General features: G+C 42.6%; 1 protein-coding gene and 1 long non-coding RNA gene across 4 annotated transcripts in view; one reads left to right on the forward strand and one right to left on the reverse strand.

Annotated features, from left to right (window-relative positions):
• The window catches only part of LOC147035824 (uncharacterized), a 56982-nt gene extending 51323 nt beyond the window's left edge, over positions 1–5659 (reverse strand). The window contains exon 1 of one of the 2 annotated variants that reach the window (XR_015049617.1): positions 5302–5659. This is a non-coding gene — a long non-coding RNA (uncharacterized LOC147035824). The remainder of the gene's footprint in view (positions 1–5301) is intronic. The other variant, XR_015049618.1, reaches the window with a different exon arrangement.
• LOC147035825 (CMP-N-acetylneuraminate-beta-galactosamide-alpha-2,3-sialyltransferase 2-like) overlaps positions 1–21614 on the forward strand; it is a 36718-nt gene that overhangs the window by 5629 nt on the left and 9475 nt on the right. For both annotated transcript variants that reach the window (XM_085847611.1, XM_085847602.1), the window contains exons 2-3: positions 13782–13978; positions 14727–14891. In XM_085847611.1, the coding sequence (XP_085703737.1) occupies positions 13782–13978; positions 14727–14891 (362 nt within the window). The remainder of the gene's footprint in view (positions 1–13781; positions 13979–14726; positions 14892–21614) is intronic.

Below are 21614 nucleotides of genomic sequence, written 5' to 3' on the forward strand. Positions count from 1 at the left end.
ACCACCCTAATTGGCCCACCAACTCCCCACCCCTCTGTCGAGCATTGGATACATTTCAACAATTATGAAGTAGGCATAGGTCATGAGGATGCAAAGTTATCTTCCAAAACGACACACAAAATTATTTTATGCACAAAATATATATATATATTTTTTAACTAACTAGTGTTTGTTATGAACAACAAGTAAGAATATATTTTAGCAAACTACTGTGTTCTTTATGAACAAACAAGAATATAATTTTTTTTTCGAACTGCAAGCCAGAGTAAAAAAATAAGAGGGAACAAAATCCCAATATTTGCCAACAAGGCAATATTTAGATAATAATTCTTTCCACCCCCTTCATTGGTACAAGCAATCCGAGACACTCATCCAATGTGAGTTTGAGCAGTGTGTTCACTCCCGAAAGCACTAGTGTCTGTACTTTCATATTTCCCAAAAAATAATACCACCATCACGGTGTCTCGACTAAATTTTAAACTAGGTTATTTGTGTTCTGGGTTTACTGGGTTTTCTGGGTCTTCAGAGATGGTTGGTTCAGGGTAACTTCATGCACCACCCTTGTGTCACCGTGGTAAATTTTCTCTCTCACACACACACACACACACACACACACACACACACACACACACACACACACACACACACACACACACACACACACCATTACTTTTATGCCATGATGACAATAACACTGAATATCATAAGGCCAACGATCAATATGTGGAATAACCATGTTCCCCTTTCACCAATCACTTCCATTACCCATGATCTGAACCCTTCTTCCTTAAAATAGTAATGGTACTCTGCAGCGACCTTCCTGAGGTGTTCCGCGAGGTCACAGAAATAAACCATTTCATGATGTCTGGGATTCTGCAAGATTATTTATTCGTATCCTTATCTCTATCCTTGTCCCAGTTATCCCTTCATGTAACAATATGCCTTCTTCCAGGCATACGATGCCTTTGTCCCCTTCATCCCGTGTCACGCGAGATGCATAATTGTATAAAAGGGCCCTATAAGTGTTTTCCCATATACGCCTTCCTCATGCAATTGATCCCAATGTTTACCTTTTTCTTCACTGCGTACCCTGTCACAACCCATTCCTTGTTTCCCCTCCCATTGATCTACCAACCATTCTGATCTCTATGACATTCCCAAAATGCCCTCACTATCTGTTATTGTCCATATTATCACGATTATACACATGCTAATCAAACACTGCCACATCTGTCATAAACCTCCAGCAACATCCTTTCTCTTTTTGATTTCCTGTATCCTTTTGCAATGAGATGCGTGAATCCATGATTGGCTTACCTTTTCTTGACAGCTCCTTGGGTAATCAATGATACCTGAAAAGGTCCAGTCCAATGCGTCTTCAGGACGTTCCTCCGTTCAAACACCCTGTTGTCAAACTCTTTCACGATATTTATTAGCATCACAAGAATTAATCTTCATTTATATATGTACATATATTCTCCAGACATTTTACCAATAATTATATGTACTGTTTGGCCTTGCCCTTAAATCGGTGGCCTGGGATCCCAGAGCCCTGAGCTCAAATTTCATTTACCACCAAACGAACCCCAGAGGGCCAACTCAGCCTGTCATTCCTTCAAGACTGGCAAAAAAATAAACATCAGGACACTGGTAATAGGGGCACCGCATCAGCCGCACAGTCATGCCCCAACCAGTGATGCAACCAACAGCCGAAAGGCAGCACACACCACAAATATTTGATAATACACATAGCTTCTTCTAAAACTTTAGATTTTACAAATTTTCGATTTTCTCCCACGTCTGAAAGTCCTTGAGTGTACAATGTTCTCAGCACCTCCTTCTACATCATCCCCCATTTGCTCGTGCAGCTCATTTTTATGAGCCAACCAAGCAAAACACCTTTTGGGCAACCACATTACCCTTTATTAAGACCATATTGTTGTGGGGGCTGGGTATTAGCAGCAAGCACGACAGCGAGAGGGAGCAGTCGAGTCCATGCACTTTGGCTGGGTATTCAAAATCCTGTCCCGTTTCATTGTAGTAGACTGTACAGTGCAAAGTAAACTACTGGTCCGAGCTCAAATACAGTAAACAGATTTAAACAGCCCCACGGTCTCCCATTGTGACAATAAATAAAATTGTCCGATTAAATCTCAAGAATTTCGGAGCAGGAAGTACAGTGCACGGAGAGCCTTCACAGGTACGGTGGCCGCGACGATATGAAAAATGCGTTTTAAAATACCACCCCATGCTGACGTTAGAATCCAACAAATTCAGATCTCAACGTAAACAAAAATGTTGTGAATCCTGCCTGCCCGAACCAGCCCACGGGTTCACACCACTAACTTCACCACAGATGCATGTGCTCACCTGCACCCACCACTTGATCACCTGAACAAGGCTTGCTCACCCAATGACCCAAACAATCCTGATGTTCCAATTATCCCAATTGCACTTTGGTGTCCTGGTGTTCCAGACTCCCCTTGCGGACCCCTGTCTCCTGCATTGCCCTGAGGGTCAGCTGCTATTTTCGCACACAGATCTCTTGCTTCATATGTGCTCAATATTTCACTATCGATTTACCTATTCTTGACGAGCACACTTTACGACATTAATCAAATATTTTCCTCTTTATTATTGCACCTCTAAACGTTTACTATAGTCCACAAGCCATTACCTCACAGTATTCTCAAGGTTCCACTCAACACATGTTCCCCATACGTTACTTGGGTCCTGCACAGTTGTAATTTGCCTTTGGCACCTCATCGCCTCTGGCAGCCAGTACCCCAAAAGGGTTTAGATGTTTCTCCTGCAATCATCCACATAGTGTACCAATAATACCTCTGGCAATTTGAAATTGCGCTTTTATCCAAACAACGAACTCCTCATCTTTTAAATAACTTTACAACATCAGTACAAAAATACAACTCAGTCCCTTAATCTTTCAATTAACAAATTATGACTCCTTACTTCACTGATACAAACTGGTCTGTACAATTCGCTCAATTTTTAACACTCTTTTGCATATTTAATGAGGCTAATCTGCATCATTTTTATTATTATATAAATTATGTAACGACTTTGACCAAATTAACAACTTAAAATTCCCATGGAACATCACAAATGTGTGCAAAGTTCGAGGCGGTCGGGTTATCCGTTCTGGAGACATAATTATCAATTGAGTATGCTTATCAAAGGGATACGTACTAAGGTGAAAAGTTAATGTCGATCAGACTTACCTTTCTTGAGGAAATGATTTTTAAAACGATTTCCTCTGTGCCCAGCTGAGTTGTATATGTAATTATGTCCCCAGCCCCAGTTGCGATTTTAACTCATTCTTCATTCAAAACATGTCATGGTAATTGTTTTTAAAATCTGCCAAATTCTCAAACATGTTTTTCATGAGCCTAAAGTAAACTCGAACAGTGGAACTCATAGCCTGGTGTTAGCTCAGTGGTTGGTGGGTGGTGGCTTGGACTGCCTATGGAATGAACTGCGTGACCGTTTATGCCAGCTTTGCCACCTCCAAGCCAATCCCATCCCCACCAATCCAAAACACAGCAGCCGCGACCCTATTGATACTAATCTGTCGCCACGTGCTGCACACGAATGACGACTCGAGTTCTGACTTATGCCCATCATAACAACAGCAGCTGTGCCCCTGCACGTTCGAGCAGCAGTTTTGTAGCTTAATGTTCAGGGTGCCGGCGATAACTTGCCAACTCTTCGCAAAAAACATCGTGGGATCTTTAATGTCCACGAACTGATGTTAGCAGATCTCGCAGTGCATGTGAAACACCAGCGTGGCAGTTTAGATTTGCGCTGAGACTTGAACCGAGGCTGCATAGCTCAAAGGTCAGCGTCCATACTTCCAGACTCTTCGGAGGTGCAGGGGGCTGTAGGGGGTTGGCACATTGTAGAATTTACTCAGGGTCCAGCAAGCAATGGTCTTGTCCATTTGCACTTGTGTACTTGCAAACTTACAAGGCCAGGATGAACTGCTTCGAAAATATACACAGCACCCTCGGCACGGCCGATTTCAATACGGCCCAGATGTTGACTCAACTCGTGCTTCGTGCTCCATCTCGCACACCGTATAGCCCTCCCTCCTTCGAGGGCTTTACACACGGCTTACTTCGTACATCCAACCACAGATGCCTACCACCCTTGATTGTAAAACTGAGCTCCTCACAATAATGATGCAACCAACCGTGCTGATAATTTACGTGTTTCATTCAGTTTTTTTAAAAAAATATGTCTTTTACAAAGCATCTTTCCCTCTTCAGGCAAACTCCATACAACCCGACTTCACAGCAGGAGATCACGCATAGATCGACAAATCTCATACTTCACAGCAGGGTGTTACTACAACCAGTCTCGCTTAACCAGCCCTTATGGTTAATTTTAATCCAATGAATTTATCCTGACAGATAGAGGCTCATATAAAGCACGAGCAGCCTGGTTTCGTCTGCTGTTCTTTTAGCACCTTGCTCAATTTCCAAATATTATCACATCAGAACTAATCTCAATTCCTGTTCTTTTCATGGATGGTATACCGATTTAAGTTACCACTCCTGGTCCTGCCTTTTTGCTTGAACCGGGAAAGTAGAGGCTGTGGCCAGCAGCCAGATACCTTTCAGGTTCGAATCTCAACTTGTTCTTTTCCTCTTTATTTGCTGCTTCACATTTGCAGCATTATTTATTTGTCATACTTCTTTCTTACACATCTTACAGGCTTCAAGTCTGGTTCTAGCTTATTCACAGATGCATATCTTAACGAATGTTATTTTAGGAATGCAAATGGGTACTTTTATATTCATTTATACCATAATTCTAATTGATCACATGACCTTGGTCCATAATTTCCGTTACAGCTTTATTTTCCCACTTTTCCTTGATCATTTCCAGAGTATTCTTGGACTGGTCAGTATTTTGCCTGGGGTGATCTCGCGTTGGGTTGGGTGTCTTTCACACCTTTCCATGAACCCTCACACTCCCTTGCACACCTTCCACACCCTCAATCTCCCATAGAAATACCTTGTGTCTCTCAGAGATGTCTCAGGTTACCCTCCCAGGGTTTGTACCCAGCAATCTCCCGTTTAGACCCTGTCCTACAGAGGTTTCTCAGGTTAGCCTTCTAGCGTCACCTTCAACCTCTCCTTCGGACACTTAAACCCCCCGGGGTTCCCCTCTTTTGATGTGCATAAAAGCTCCCTCTTTTTCCGTTCTTTTAAGATAACGACAGATCACAAAGAGCAGCGAACCTGCATGCCCTGGTGCGAGAAAAAAGGCAGTTCTTACCTTATCTTTAAGCCGGCCGGCTTTTCTCCTAGTTCGTCTCACCAAAGCTGCTGTTCGCCCCCTTTGGTCTGCTTTATCGTGCCGCACTACGACAAATGTGGAGATCAGGTTCTATAGCTGATTGAAATCAAGCAATGTCTGCGCTGATCATGGTAGAGAAGAGCTTTTAATGGGCACCAAAAAGTATATACACGAGAGTAAGTGAACAGAGAATACCTACAGCATTCCAGCTCATTCAAAACTCTGGCTCGCAAGCAGTTAGGTTAACTATTTATAGATATTTTGTTATGCCCCCACCCGCTTTTGAGCACATCTGCTTCTTGTAAGATAACAACATCTAAGCACTGTTTTCTCTCCTAGATTGTAAAGCATTCATATTTCCCATGCAAGATGATCTGTTGTTGGTTAATGTGAGAGGCAGATCTTCATCACAATATATTTTATCTTTTCATTGTATTCGCCAAATTTCCCATTCTAAGGAGTCATCAATTCAATGAGGACAAAGGTTACTTTGATTGTTTAAAGTATTTTCACCAACACTGGCTGAATTTTCAATGTTGGTGATGTTCCATGCTCAATATATATATATATATATATATATATATATATATATATATATATATATATATATATATATATATATATATATATATATATATATCTGGAGTGTGCATGCATTGGAACTCATATAAATAGAGTGTGTGTGTGCATTGTAACTCATATAAATGGAGTGTGCATGCATTCTCACCAAAATAAATGGAATGTGCATGCGTTATAACTCAAATAAATGGAGTGTGCATGCATTGGAACTCATATAAATGAAGAGTGTGTGTGCATTATAACTCGTATAAATGGAGTGTGCGTGCATTATAACTCATATAAATGGGGTGTTCGCACATCATAACTCATATAAATGGAGTGTTCGCACATTATAAGCCATATAAATGCAGTGTGCGTGCATCATAACTCATATAAATGGAGTGTGCGCACATTATAAGCCATATAAATGGAGTGTGCGTGCATCGTAACTCATATAAATGGAGAGTTTGTGCATTATAACTCGTATAAAGGGAGTGTGCGTGCATTGCAACACAAAAATGGAGTGTGCATGCATTGGAACTCATATAAATGAAGAGTGTGTGTGCATTATAACTCGTATAAATGGAGTGTGCGTGCATTATAACTCATATAAATGGGGTGTTCGCACATCATAACTCATATAAATGGAGTGTTCGCACATTATAAGCCATATAAATGCAGTGTGCGTGCATCATAACTCATATAAATGGAGTGTGCGCACATTATAAGCCATATAAATGGAGTGTGCGTGCATCGTAACTCATATAAATGGAGAGTTTGTGCATTATAACTCGTATAAAGGGAGTGTGCGTGCATTGCAACACAAAAATGGAGTGTGCTTGAATTCTAACACATATAAATGGAGTGTGTATGCATAATAACTCGTACAAATGGAGTGTGTGTAAATTATACCCCATATAAATGGAGTGTTCGTGTATTCTAACCCATGCACATGGTGTGTGCATACATTATAACTCATATAAATGGAGTGTTCATGCATTATAACTCGTATAAATGGAGTGTGCGCGCATTAGAACTCGTATGAATGCAGTGTGTGCATTATATCTCGGACAAATAGAGTGTGTGAATTATAACTAGTATAAATGGAGCGTGCCTGCATTATAATTCATATGAATGGATTCTGCATGCATTAGTACTCATATAATTGAAGTTTGCATGAATTATAACTCATATAAATGGTGTATGCATGCATTATAACCTGTATAAATGGAGTGGTCCACATGATAACTCCTATAAATGGAGTGTGCGTGCATTAGAACTTGTATGAATGGAGTTTGTGCATTATAACTCATAAAAATGGAGTGTGCGTATATTATAACCTATACAATGGAGTGTGTGCATTATAACTCGTATAAATGGAGGGTACATGCATTATAACCCATATAAATGGTGTGTGCTTGCATTATAACATGTATAAATGGAGTGTGCATGCATTATAACCTGTATGAATGGTGTGTGCATGCATTATAACTCATATAAATGGTGTGTGCATGCATTATAACCTGCATAAATGGAGTGGTCCACATGATAAATCCTATATATGGAGTCAGCGTGCATTAGAATTCGTATGAATAGATTGTATGCATTATAACTCATTCAAATGGAGTGTGCATATATTATAACCAATACAAATGGAGTGTGTGTGCATTATAATCTGGAAAACGGAATGTGCGTGCATGATAACCTGTACAAACGGAGTGTGAGTGCACGAAAAGCATATGATGTAGTGTCCATGCATTATAACTCATATAAATTGAGTGTGCTTGCAATATAACCTGTATAAATGGAGTGTGCGTGCATATAATCCGTATAAATGGAGAATGCTTCCGTGATAACTTGTTTTAATGGAGTGTGTGCATATTTTATCTCGGAGAAACCGAGTGTGGACACATTATAAACCAGACAAATGGAGTGTGCATGCATTATAACTCTTATAATTGGAACGTGCATGCATTGTATCTCATATAAATTGAGTGTTTGTGCATTGTAACCCATACAAATGGATTGTGCCCTCATTATAACTCATAATTTGAGTGTTGGCACATTATAACTTATATAAATGGAGTGTTCAGACATTTTATCTCACATAAATGGAGTGTTTACACATTATAGCTCGTATAAATGGTGTGTGCTTGCATTATAACTCGTATAAATGGAATGTGCTTGCATTATAACTCGTATAAAAATGGTGTGTGCATTATAACCTGAATAAATGGAGTGTTTGTGCATTATAACTCGTATAAATGGAGTGTACGTGCATTATATCTCGTATTAATGGAATGTGCTTGCATTCTAAATCGTATAAAAATGGTGTGTGTGCATTATAACCTGAATAAATTGAGTGTTTGTGCATTATAACTGGTATAAATGGAATGTGCGTGCATTTTAACCCAAATAAATGGAGTGTGTATGCATTATAACTCATATAAATTGAGTGTTGGCACAATATATCTCTTATAAATGGAGTGTTCCCCCCTTTTAACTCATATAAATGGAGTGTGCCTGCATTCTAACCCAAATAAATGGAGTGTTTGTGCATTATAACTCGTATAAATGGAGTGTGCATGCATTCTAACCCAAACAAATGGAGTGCGCATGCATTATAACTCATATAAATTGAGTGTTGGCACATTTTCTCCCTTATAAATATAGTCTTCTCCCCTTCTAACTCGTATAAATGGAGTGTTCTTGCATTATAACTCGTATAAATGGTGTGTGTTTGCATTATAACCTGAATAAATGGAGTGTTTTTGCATTATAACTCGTATAAATGGAGTGTGCGTGCATTCTAACCCATGCAAATGGAGTGTGCTGCATTATAACTCATATAAATGGTGTGTGCATGCATTATAACCCATATAAATAGAATGGTCCACATCATAACTCCTACAAATGGTGTGTGCATGCAATATAACCCATATAAATGGAGGGTGTGGGCAATACAACACATACAAATGGAGTGTGCCTGAACTCGTGGGGGTGGGGAGGGGGGTTGAACTCAAGGTCATATGATCCCATGCCCACCACCCTAACGATTTTGCCAAAACCAGGCATAAAGGTTTCAACCTGCATCGATTCCATGCAGATAGATACCCAAAGGAAAGAAATTGAAATAATATAGTTAGTCTTACAAACTGACTTTGTAAACCGACTTTGTGGTCGTTTCTGTGCTGTTTCAGTTTTAGTCCCTTGTGTGTAGGCCTACTTTTTTTTCAGGTGTTGTAATCATATTTTAGTTGGCAGTTGGTTATATCTCAGAAGAATAGGTAAATTGTCATGATACATATCAAGAAGTTCCTGGCAAAATTGTTTTCAATTAAATGTCACTCATAAGTCTGTGATGTAGGCTTGCTTTCGACTTCACATTGTCACAAAACCATATGTTGTAATGAAGGTTTGTTGCGTCCAAACAACTTCCTGGAGGAATCAGAAGAGTGTGGAAAAGGGAGAAACAAAGAAAATATTCATAGAGCATATCGTGTAGTAGATAGTAGAAAAATCGTGCAAATTATGATACAAGCATCAAATTTGGCATTTCTGTTCTGCAGGGCTTTCCGATAAAATCTGCCCGATTAGCCATTTGAAAATCCAAGATGGCGGCCATTTTTCAAGATGGCTGCCAAGTTAGCCTCCCAGAGTTGACTTTTTGCTTAGAAGTATTTGTAGTTGTCCGATTTGCATGATCTAAGTGTGGATTTAAGTGTCAACCTGTACCGTGAAGCATTTTCATTACTGGCGCCTTACTTCTTTGCGAATAACAATGTCAACTATGCCCGATGGATCCCAGTTCACCTCTGAGATATGATGTCGCTTGAGCAACAACATCCAGATGTGGCCAGGGAGTTTCACAAAGGGAACTTCGTTATACACAAGTCGAGAAGAGAATTCTCTGCCCGGACAATCGACCAAGCCCACGAGCAAAATAATGCAGTCATCAAAGGTGACGGAGGAGCAATTGGGTTGACAGAAGACCCGGCACTTATAGTGTGACCCCACCCGGCAGCACTTCGTAGGTGGATGGTCGCTGGATGCGATGTGATTCATCTAGTAGCTGGATACGAGGCCATGTCTGGAATTAAAGATGCAATCAACAACAGCAGACACCATGAGTTGACACTGAGTTCCAATAAATCTTTCTTTGAAAAGATGAAAGCACTCTCTGCAGTAATGCAGGAGATGGGCAACCCATTCCCAGAAGAATCAGCCGACCTACTATTTCTAGACATGAAGAACATTGCAGACCAAACGCTAGTTGAAATGGTAGCTACACATCACCAGCGGGACAAAGAGCTGTTACATTCATTCAATGAGGGGCTACAGAATGAAGGTGGATATCCTTTCTATCATCCAATCAAGAAAAACATTGTTTATTTTTTCAAACAAGAGCAAGCTGGGGTAAATTCTAAGGAGAAAGTCCTGAAAGACGACTGTAAGCTGTTCTCACGACTGTTCATCTCATGCCAGAACAGGCAGTGTGACTTGCAATAATTCTTCAAGCATGAGAATCAGTCACACTCTGCCTCTCTCAGTGACAGCGGCAAGCTTCATACATGTCAGAAGTCACAGATGGCTGAAATTCTTGAAGCACAAGTGAACATCCCACACAGAGAACCAAGGGGAGATGCAGTCATCATTGATGGTTCAGCACTTATCAATGCTCTACCTCCACGCACTTCAATGATATTTGATGACTATGCCAAAGAAGACATCATCCCAAAGGTAGAATCCTATGCTGCCAGGTACGAGAGGGTGGATGTAGTGTTTGATGTGTACAAGAAGTCAGTTCTGAAGTCTGAAGCAAGGTCGAAAAGGGGGCAAGGAATCAGAAGAAGAGTGACAGGAACCAGTAAGAATCCAAGTAACTGGAGAAGCTTTCTTCGTGATGACAACAACAAGACTGAGCTGTTTCACTTCCTTGTGGAAAAGATGTGTGAAGCACAGACGACAAGCACAGTCATTGTCACAAAAGGAGAAGATGCCATTAGCAACACAAGGAAGTCACTGGATGCTGTGTCTCCATGTTGTCATGAAAAAGCTGACACTCGAATATTTGTACACGCCAGGGATGCATCGATGGATGGTAGCAAGTCCATTATCATTAAGGCTAATGACACGGACGTGCTAGTCATAGCAATATCTGTACTGCCATCCTTACAGGAACTAGGTCTTGAGAACATGTGGATTGCCTTTGGCCAAGGAACCAAGGCGTAATGGATTCCAGTCCATGAGGTAGTTTCTGAAATATGGCCTGAGAAAACTTGAGTGATCCCATACTTCCATGCATTTACTGGATGTGACGTCGAGTCTGCCTTCCACGGTAAAGGGAAGAAAACTGCGTGGCAGACTTGGAATGTCTTTGATGATGTTTCTGAAACATTCGCCAATCTCAGCCAGCATCCAACATTGATTCGTGATCTTGACCTGCAGAGGCTGGAGAGATTCGTTGTCCTCATGTATGACAGATCAAGCGCAGCCACTGGTGTGGATGGAGCAAGACTGGATCTCTTTGCCTGCAAGCAGACGCCTTACAACTCAATTCCACCAATGCAGGCAGCCCTCAGAGAACATGCAAAACGTGCGGCCTATCAGGCTGGGATCATCTGGGGCCAGGCAACCATCTCCAATCCAGACACGAGCAGTCCCACTGAATGGGGATGGACACAGAAAGGAGAGACGTGGCAGATATGTGGACAACACTACCCCTTATTGCAGCCAGCTGTCAGGAACTGACCAAGTGTTACTGTAAGAAAGGTTGCAACTGGAGATGCAAGTGCTTTCAGTCAGGGCTCCCCTGCACAGCACTCTGCAGCTGCATATGTGGACAGTAGCAGCTGGAGGAACATTCACATGGTATGCATAACTTTGAACATTTACGAGCCAGGACCCGGTTGCAGAAAACCCTTAGCTTCATATGACAATCATTAAAGTGGTGCAAAATCAGAAAAAGTGTGTGTCAGGGGGCTTTAGAAACAGGAAAATCCACTCCAGCAGGCTTGAAAACATAGGGATTCACACCGAGATCATGCAAATCGGACAACTACAAATACTTCTAAGCAAAAAGTCAACTTCGGGAGTCTAACTTGGCGGCCATCTTGAAAAATGGCCGCCATCATGGATTTTCAAATGGCCAATTAGGCAGATTTGATTAGAATCCCCTGGAGAACAAATTTGCCAAATTTGATGCTTGTATCATCATTTGCACGATTCCTCTCAAAAATTGCTGTTATGTGCCCCACTAATATGAAAGAACTGGGGGAAAAGGGAAACCATTGAAGATGAGAAATTTAATTAAAATAGAAAACAATGAAGGGTTACATTCACTTGAATGTTTCAATTTCAGTACTCATGTTGAAATAAATGAAGAGTTGAGAAAAGAATAACCCATTCACTTCCATCTCATCTCCATTTTAATGCAACACTTTTATTCCTCCTTTGTTCTTTCTAAATTACTTTTTTTCCTGTTCCCTTCGATTGCAAAGAAAAACTTTCCCTCTTCAAATCTTCTAATGGAGTACACACACTTGCCTCTCAGCTATCTTGCCTGGGTTTGAATCCTGACCCTCCAATATATACTGTCATCCTGTTTTACAGGTTTATTGTTTTATAATAAACAATATTGTTTATTACTTTATAATATTGTTCATTGTTTGTTGTTATACAGGTTTTACTGTTTTACAGTCCTGGTGAATCATAAATGCGCCTTCCGTCCCTTGAATGGACGTGAAGCCGGGTGTCATGTCTGCTAGTATTCATTCGTGGACGTTAAAAAGGAGGGAGGGTGTGGGAAGCAGGAAGAGAAGGAGCGAGGGACCGGGACGCATGGAGGGTGTAAGGAAATGAAGGGGGCAGGCAGTGGAGGAAGCAAAAAGGTTGCGAGGATTGAAAGAAGCAAAGTGGCTCAGGTCTTTATGTAGCTCTCACCTAATTAATTACCTCTTGGTGGTGAGGATCTTTATATAATTAACCCCCCTGCTATTCTATTAAAATAAAACTGCCCAAGACAAACAAGAAAAGCTCCACAAGATAAGCATTTTGTTGTTCCAAACCATACATGGGTTCCTCTGCAGCTGAATACATTCACAAGTCTCATCCATACATGAACAATCAAGTGCTCCAAACATCCTCAACAGCTGGACTGGTTTCATCAACTCGTGCCATTCTGAAATTGATCAAATAATCTCACGTCAAATGAGTGTGAAAGCTGCATATCTCTTAATTAAATATCACTTCACTGGCTTCACAGTAATCATGATACAATGTGGTGGTGTTTCTGTATTGGGGTTATGGTATCGAAATAAAGTTTACCAAAATAGAATGTCCTTCGACGTTTTTTGCGTGGAACAACACCTATGGTCCTTGAAAAAAAATGACAGGATCTGCCTATAATTTTGATATCATAAAACCTTTTATACCAAGAAACTTGGAGGGATGATTCACTCAAAAATATATCATTTATAAAGATTCTCATGAATCTTTAAAGCGTAATTTGTTTGATTATTGATTTCTTTTTCAAAAGCTATGGATTTGTCTTGGGACATGAAATTGGTTATTAAATGGCTAATGAGGATATGCAAGAACACAGGTCATTGAAACAAATGTTTATGGTTCTGGTAGAAAATAAAAACTTGATTTAAGGGAGTTATGGATCAGAAAGTGTATTCAATAAGTTTTTGCATGATGTTTTATTATTTTATGATGAATAGTGACTTGTTACATCCAATTTTGAGCCCAATACAACAAAGCATTGGTAACTGTAGAGTATTAAAGATGGGTCGAGATTGAGTTGTATACAATGAAAGACGATGAATTGTGCAAATAATGGACATTTTGGTTTAACCCTGCCTCCTCCCATTCCCTTCTCCTCCTCCCTACATGCCCAGAGGGTGCAGCAGAATGACATTAGCTATGAAGCATTCCTTGCTTTCCTAGAGAAAATGGACAATGTTCTGCCAAACCCACAACTGTTGTTCAAAGAGAAGAAGCGCGAATGTACAAGTTGTGCCATAGTCGGAAATTCTCAGAACCTCAAGGGATCAGGTCTTGGAAAAGCTATTGACTGCCATGATTACGTTTTCAGGTAGGTTCCTAATATCAGGACAGGAAGCAAGCTGCTGGTATATAGCATGACTAGCTCTGATAGCCATCACTGATGAGAAAGAAGTACCCAGCTGTTTGAACTTATTTAGATTATACTTATAACAACGTGGGATTTTAATAATGTGTTGAATATTGAAACGCTATGGAGTTCTTGGCCTCATCCTGGTTAACAATGGACCACGGGTTGGCGGCAGCACTGCATTCTTAGGCCATGTTCCAATATACACTTTATAGCAGCTTTTTGTGGCTTCAAAAGGCCTAAAAGGGCCAATGTGCAGAAGCATGAAACTTTACCCATATTCTGAACTACTTAGACCTAATATTTGGGGGCACCAGGTACTATGTTTCAGCCGTGAAAGAATAAGGTACAATTGCACAAACACACAAAAAACATACAAAGTCTTGAAAATATGTGCAAAATATATATATATATATATATATATATATATATATATATATATATATATATATATATATATATATATATATATATATATATATATATACATATATAAATATATTGACCTTCAGTGTGTATATCTAGGCAGTAACATTTTCACAAATGGAGCTTTTAACACCAAATCTTCAACAAAACTTTTTGATGAGAATATATCGAACACAAAATTAATAAAATGCTTAAAAATGTATTTTATTTGTAGTTTTCATCGTTTAGTTCAGTGCAAAGTGGATGCAATTGGGCTTTGCATTTCTGTTTTTGTTTCACACAGAATAAACCGTGGTCCTGTAGAAGGCTATGAGAACGACGTGGGGACCTTCACCACACATCGCTTTATGTATCCTCAGAGTGCCACAAAAATTCCTCCTGGAACAGGTCTCATCTTCATCCCTTTCAGCATGAATGATCTGAAATGGCTGAACAACACGCTGACTAAGTACGCTGATGCCGACCTTATTCTCCAAAGTGAGAATGTTGTTTTTTTATTTATTAAAACTTGTCAAGCTGTTATAACTCGAGGCCCATGGTATTTTCCTCAAGATCACAAGTTCTTCGTTTTCACTGTGAGTCTTTATGGGTTCTGACAAAATTGGAGTCAATCATTCTACCAAAATTAGGAGACTCCACACAAAGCAGTACAAATATAATGCTGAGGAACTTGTCAAGGGAGTAAAATGGATAATTTGTAATAGTTATTTATTAGTGCATGTCAGTGTAAGTGCATTCTAATTTCCTTTGATCGGTAAAGTGTTTAATCAGCTTTTGTCTTTCCCACCCAAATGTCTGTTTATGAGGTCCCCCCCCCTTTGTTTAAATGTTTATCCACTCCCACCCACATTCTTGAATCTTCCATGATGTTTCTGTCTATTTACGAATTTACGATGTTTTCATTTCAGTGATCAGCTAATCGGTGCACCCCCCCCCCCACCCCCATATCCTAAACCACACTTCGCCCATCACAGTTGCTGGGCGAATGACAGGATACCAGACAAGACAAGTGGTGTTTGTGGCTTTGGGGTTCTCTTCTAGAGAATTGTTCCTGGAGAGGGTTGTGCTTGTTCTGTTCACGTTCTGATTTGGGCTGGTTCAGTCGCTGGTGCTAAAAAGCACATCTCTCCTGTGGTCCCGTGCAATTGCGATCCAGCAAAGCTCTCAGGTGGTCTCTCATAGTTATAGTGTGGATATCTTTCGACCTGGTTGGCTCACAGAGTGTGGCAAGCACAGCGTGAGAAGCAGCTTGCACAGACCGCTGTGCAAAGCCCCCAACATGTGGCGAACATTTTTTAACACAAATCCCGTTGGTTCATGAGAACCTTTGTGTGCTCATAAATAAACAAGCTTCAGAGTGCAGAGATGATTGAGTATTCACCCATTTAAAGGCAGTGAGGTCCACGCATGAAAAGTCACCAGAAAGATGAATTGTTTGATGGATGTCACTTGTTCAATCTTGTCAGGCTAATCTGTTGCGGTCATGTGGTTTTGAAACACCGATCATGCCCACATTATATGGAGAGACGTGGAGTCCCCTCGTCCCTTACCTGCCTGGTGGCACGACTGTCTTTAAGACCTGTGACCATCACAATAATTTAAGAGTCGTACTAATGAAGGTTGCATTTTTATTCAAAGGACAGTCTGTTGTATTTTTTAATTACTTCAATACGTTTCCAATATGTGACAAAATCTTTGTCCAACATATTGCTCTTTGACGGAACAGAGATCAGCAGGGATGGAATGTGGCAAGATTGGCTTGGGTAACTGAGTAGTTGTGTATTTATAAACCTTTTGCACACAATCACAGCCAAGTTAATTAACTCACAAAATAAAAACAGTTTATATACAAACTTTGGGGTAAAACACAATGCATAAATAAGCGAACGAAAAAGAAAAATACACAAACTAATGAACTCCAAATGAAATCCAAGGCTGAAGGAATTGCCAAACTAAATGTATTGCTTCTCACCCTTTGGATGGAGGACAAGGCTCTTGGACAAACTCGGACATACAAAGTGTGAAAGGGGTAAAATACGACATTGGCAAAAGAGTCTGAATCGGCTTGGGAACCAAATCTAGTGGAATCTTGTGGAATCCCACACTGAACCGGAGCAGAGTTGATGTATACATACATGAGATTATGGCTTCTCTGGAGCAAACAAGCCGTGCAAGTCTCACTATGAAAACATCAGCCAACACCTCACTTGGATGGGATGGATCTTCATACAAGCCACCCAGTTCGTCTTCCACCAGTTGAACTCAACTGACTCTCTCTTTGCCGCCAACCTCAACAACTGCCATCACCACGAACAAACGACTTTAGGATAACCCTCAACACCATCAGCACCTTCACTGACCTCAACCATTTCAATGAGCAGGTCAGGTCAGGTATGGGAGCATGTGCCAGAACAGCGCGTCGCTGCGTCCACTTTCCGCTGGTACTCCAGGGGCCTCCGTCTGGCCATCCCCCAGGCAGATGCCAGGCCCATCCCCATCTCCTTGAGATGATGGTCAACCTGCTGCAACCATGAGGCACGTGGTCGGCCCACTGGCCTCCTCCACTCATGAGACTCCCTCGCTGAGAGAATCTGGTAAGCAGGATCAGCGTCAGGAAAATGAGCCACATGTCCATACAGCCGCAACTGACGCTCACGGACTATGCAGGTAACAAATCTCATCCGAGTCTCTCTCAGCAACCGCTCGTTGGATACAAAATCCGACCAGCGATAGCCAAGGATTCTCCAAAGAGACCTGGTACCAAAGGAATTAAGTCTCCGTCTCAGATCCTTGGTCAGAGTCCAAGTCTCGCACCCATAGAACAAGACTGGAAGTACCAAGGACCTGAAGACTCGGACTTTCCTCCTCCCGCACAAGTACCGGCAGCGCCACACCCCATGATCCAGTGAATCCATGACTCCCCAGGCCAGACCCAGACGTCTATTGACCTCTGACTCGCAGCCAGCAGAGACATGAATATCACTGCCAAGGTAAGTGAATCTCTCCACGACCTCAACATCCTCACCACAAACAGACACAGACAGGACAGCAGCATCCAAGATGTCACCAAAAGCCTGGATCTTAGTTTTGACCCAAGAAACCCGTAATCCCAGCGGCTCCGTCTCCTCATTCAGCACCTCGAGGGCCCCCAAAAGGATGTCTAAAGTCTCCGCAAAGATGACTGCATCGTCTGCAAAATCAAGGTCCGAGATCTTGACATTCCCAAACGATGCACCGCAACTTGATCTCTCCGACATTCTCCCTAAAATCCAGTCCATACAAGTGCTGAAAAGTGTGGGGGCAAGTACACATCCCTGAAGAACTCCAGTAACAACTGGAAATAAGTCAGAGGTGGTACCACCACACTTCACAGCACTCTCAGTACCAGAGTAGAGTTCAGACATCAGATCGATCAGTTTTGGTGGCACCCCACGAAGACCAAGAATCCTCCAGAGGACATCCCGATTCACTGAATCGAACGCTTTATAGAGATCAACATAGGCTGCAAGCAGCCCCTGCCGAAACTCTCGTCTGCATTCGGTGAGGACACGAAGTGTAAGGATACGGTCAATCGTTGACCTCTTTGGTGTAAAGCCTGACTGCTCTGGACGCTGGTGCTCAAGCAGATGGTGGCGAACCTATCAAGAATTATCCGAGCAAAGACCATGCCCGGCACTGAGAGCAGCGTCACCCCTCGGTAGTTGTTGCAGTCTTGGCGATCACCCTTCCCTTTCCAGAGAGGGACAACAAGGCCCCTCTTCCAGTCAGTTGGGATGATGCCTGTGTTCCAGGCAGAGCACAAAACTGCATGCAACGACACGAGTGCAGCATTTCCACCAGCCTTGAGAAGTTCAGCATGGATGCCACAGATCCCTGGAGCTTTGCCCCGTTTCAACTGGTTCACCGCAGCCCGTGTTTCCACAAGCGAAGGTGGACCACAGTTGATTTGAGGGTCAGCAACAGGGATTGTAACACGCTTGACGTCCAACTCGACAGCTGGGGGATCAGCCTGGTACAACCGCTCAAAGTAACCGGCCCAGTGGGCCTTCACTTCAGACTCCTCTGTCAAGAGCCTACCACTCTCTGCTCGAACTGCAGTGCTCCGAGGGATGGGCTTGGATGAACGTAATGCGCGAATTCCCCTGTAAGTGGGACGAGAATCACCTGTCCACAGGTGATGCTCTACCCCCTCACAGATTCCTCGCACATGGGCCTCCTTGTCCACCCTCAGTGCACGTACAGTTTTACGCCTCAGCTCCCTGAACAGCTCAGCTCTGCCATTTAGCCTGGCCCTGCGACTCTGGTCAATGGTATCCAGTGTCCCTCGAGAGACAAAATTCTTCTTTGCCCTGCGGTGAGTTCCAAGACATCCACCGGCAACATCAAGGACAGTGGTCTTGAAAGCGCTCCACAACTCTTCAGGACCCCCCAAAGCACCCAGACCCCCCAAGTGTCCACTCAGCCTGTTCGCAAACTCCTCAGCTACTCTCTCATCCCTGAGCTTGGCAACATCCAGCCTAGGCTTGGATGGTACCATTCTCCAGGATTTAAGGTGCAGCTTTAGAGTTGCTACAACAAGCCTGTGGTCAGTATTGAAGAACTGAGCACTCCGGTAGACCCTGCAGTTCTGGATCATCCTCCAACATGTCAATGATCATGTCAATGAGGACATGGTCAATCTCCTTTGCCACACCACCAGCGTTGGAATACCAAGTCCAGCGATGAGCTTCTGGGCGCTGAAACCATGAACCAGCCACTCTAAGTCCATGACTTCTTGCAAAGTCAAGGAACTTAGTGCCATTCTGGTTCATAGTTCCTGACCCATGGGGACCAACACACACCTCATAACCATCCCTATCAGTTCCAGTCGATGCATTGAAATCCTCCAAGACTAGAAGTGTATCTCGTCTGGGGCACTGATCAACCACAGACTCGAGTGTGGCGTAGAATGCATCCTTCACGGTGAGATCACTCGCCTCAGTCGGAGCATAAACAGAGACCAGGGAAATGACACCTAAGGAGTGACGAATCCTTAATCTCATAATATGCTCGTTGACCGGTGTTACCTCAATTATCATTGGGGTCAGCTTATTGGACACAGCTACAGCAACTCCTTGGGTATGGTAACCATCAGAGCGACCAGACCAATAGTAGGTGTAACCACCCACCATTATCTCGCCGCAATCCGGTCTCCGAACCTCAGCGAGAGCTGCAATCCCGATGTCCAAACGCTTGAGCTCAGATGATAAAAGAGACAGGTGATCATCCTCTCTTAGGGATAGGACATTCCAGGCACCCACCCGAAGGGACCGCCTCAGGTTAACCCAAGGAGACCGCCGTCTGGTGGACGACATCAATGAGCATGACTTCATCAATGACCACAAGACCACCAACACACTCTCTAAACGCCCATTTGTATGATTTCAAATCTGTCAATTCATCGATTGATCAGCTTCCACAATACTAAGACCCACAGGCGATAAGTTTCAACCCTCAGAAGATCTCAAGAATACCAGAGCATTCCAACATGCTCGAAAGAGGTCCATGGTGGAGAAACAAAGTCAAATTTATACGAAGAAGGTTCGATAAAACACTCCCCCAACAGGTGTGATTGGGTGGACCTCACCTTTACAGTTCGCCTTCCAACAGCTGAACCCTTTTCTGCTGCGAACACCAGCCACTTAGATCATTCTCGTTTCACAATAAACTTGAATAGCTTATGCATACTGCAATGCATAAGCATACATGTTCGTCATTGCTGCATCTCACATCCAATAAACTTGCAGTGTATCCGCTATATTTAACATGCTGCCTCGATTACGAGTACGAGGACATGAAAATATACTTGGGTGCCGTGTTAAATATGTATCCATTTTACAGGCCCAAAGTTCTCGCCTATTTGAAATAAAGTACTGTTTTTATTGTTATGGGTTGGAAAGCTTACCACTGAGGGAAGAGCATACATGGACATGTAGGTGAACCAAGGATCAGTTATTTCATTATTATTTGTGTGGATAGTACCTGGTCCCTTGTCAAAGGGCTTTCCAGGGTCATGCATAGGCTCGGTTGTATGTCGCATGTAATGTCTTCCCCCTCTCCCCTCTGTTACTTTCAATCTTTCTTCCTTCACACCATCGTTCTGTTCAATCCCTCTGCAACTTTCAATATTCCCTCCTTGACCTATCGGCTCGTTTCAACAGTCCACCAAAAATCTCCCCTCCATCGAACATCCTTTCAACAGTCCCTCCTTCACCTCATTAATCGGTCTTCCTTTCCATCCCGTGGCCGTTCAGTCGTTTCTCAGTCAGACGGAGTTCCGTTCCATGTTCCCGCCATCACCACCAACAAACCTTTCATAGCCAACAAACGCAATGCAAGCTGATAATAAATACTTGCATCGCTTAATATCCTATCGGGTGCTGTTACAAGCAAGTTCATGTTGTATCTCACATGCATGTTCTTGACTCTTGGAGCTCGTCATGGTCTGCGAGGTTTGGCTCTTCTTGTAGGTGTGGTTCAGTGTGAGTGGGTTTTTGTGCATGCAGGAAGAGGGCTGGTGGTTCTAGTCATGGCTTTGAGTGCATTGAGGCCAGGGCAGTGGCTTCATTGAAAGTTTCCTCAGATTGGCATGAAAATTTCAACAAGAGACGTCGTGCACCCATCCCCATTGGCTGCGGAACAATGGGAGGGGGAGAACGATTGTGCGAAAAGAGAAGAGAGCTGGAGTGAAGAAGAGACAGAAAGGCAGCATCACACAGGACAGGTTGTTGCGAGAAGAGACAAAAAGCCCTCCTGAGTAGATGGCTCAGAAAAGCCTAAAGTCTGATAAAAGCAGAAAGCAGAAGAGAAGGCTCGTGAGGGAAGGAACATAAACATGTGAGTGTAAAGTCAGGAAGGTTTCATGAGCAGTTGGTGTTGAGCTTCTGTGTAAAAAGAACACTCCTTCCACGAGCATCATCCTGCCCTCTCGAGCCTGTCAGCCATGATGGATGAGGAGGGTGAATGGCAGCACCTCATTGATGGGGTCCTGTGGAGGAAGAATTAAGGAGACAATGGACGGCAAGTCGCACATCCAGCTCACATATCTGGGATGCCAGTGAGGACTCGCCAATTGAGTCGAGGAACCTCAGGGACGTGGCAGCATGTCCCCATCATGTCACATCGCCACTGC

This window comes from Eptatretus burgeri, chromosome 1 (genome assembly GCF_056783735.1).
Source record: "Eptatretus burgeri isolate ZD-2024b chromosome 1, Ebu_testis_v1, whole genome shotgun sequence".
NCBI lineage: Eukaryota > Metazoa > Chordata > Myxini > Myxiniformes > Myxinidae > Eptatretus > Eptatretus burgeri.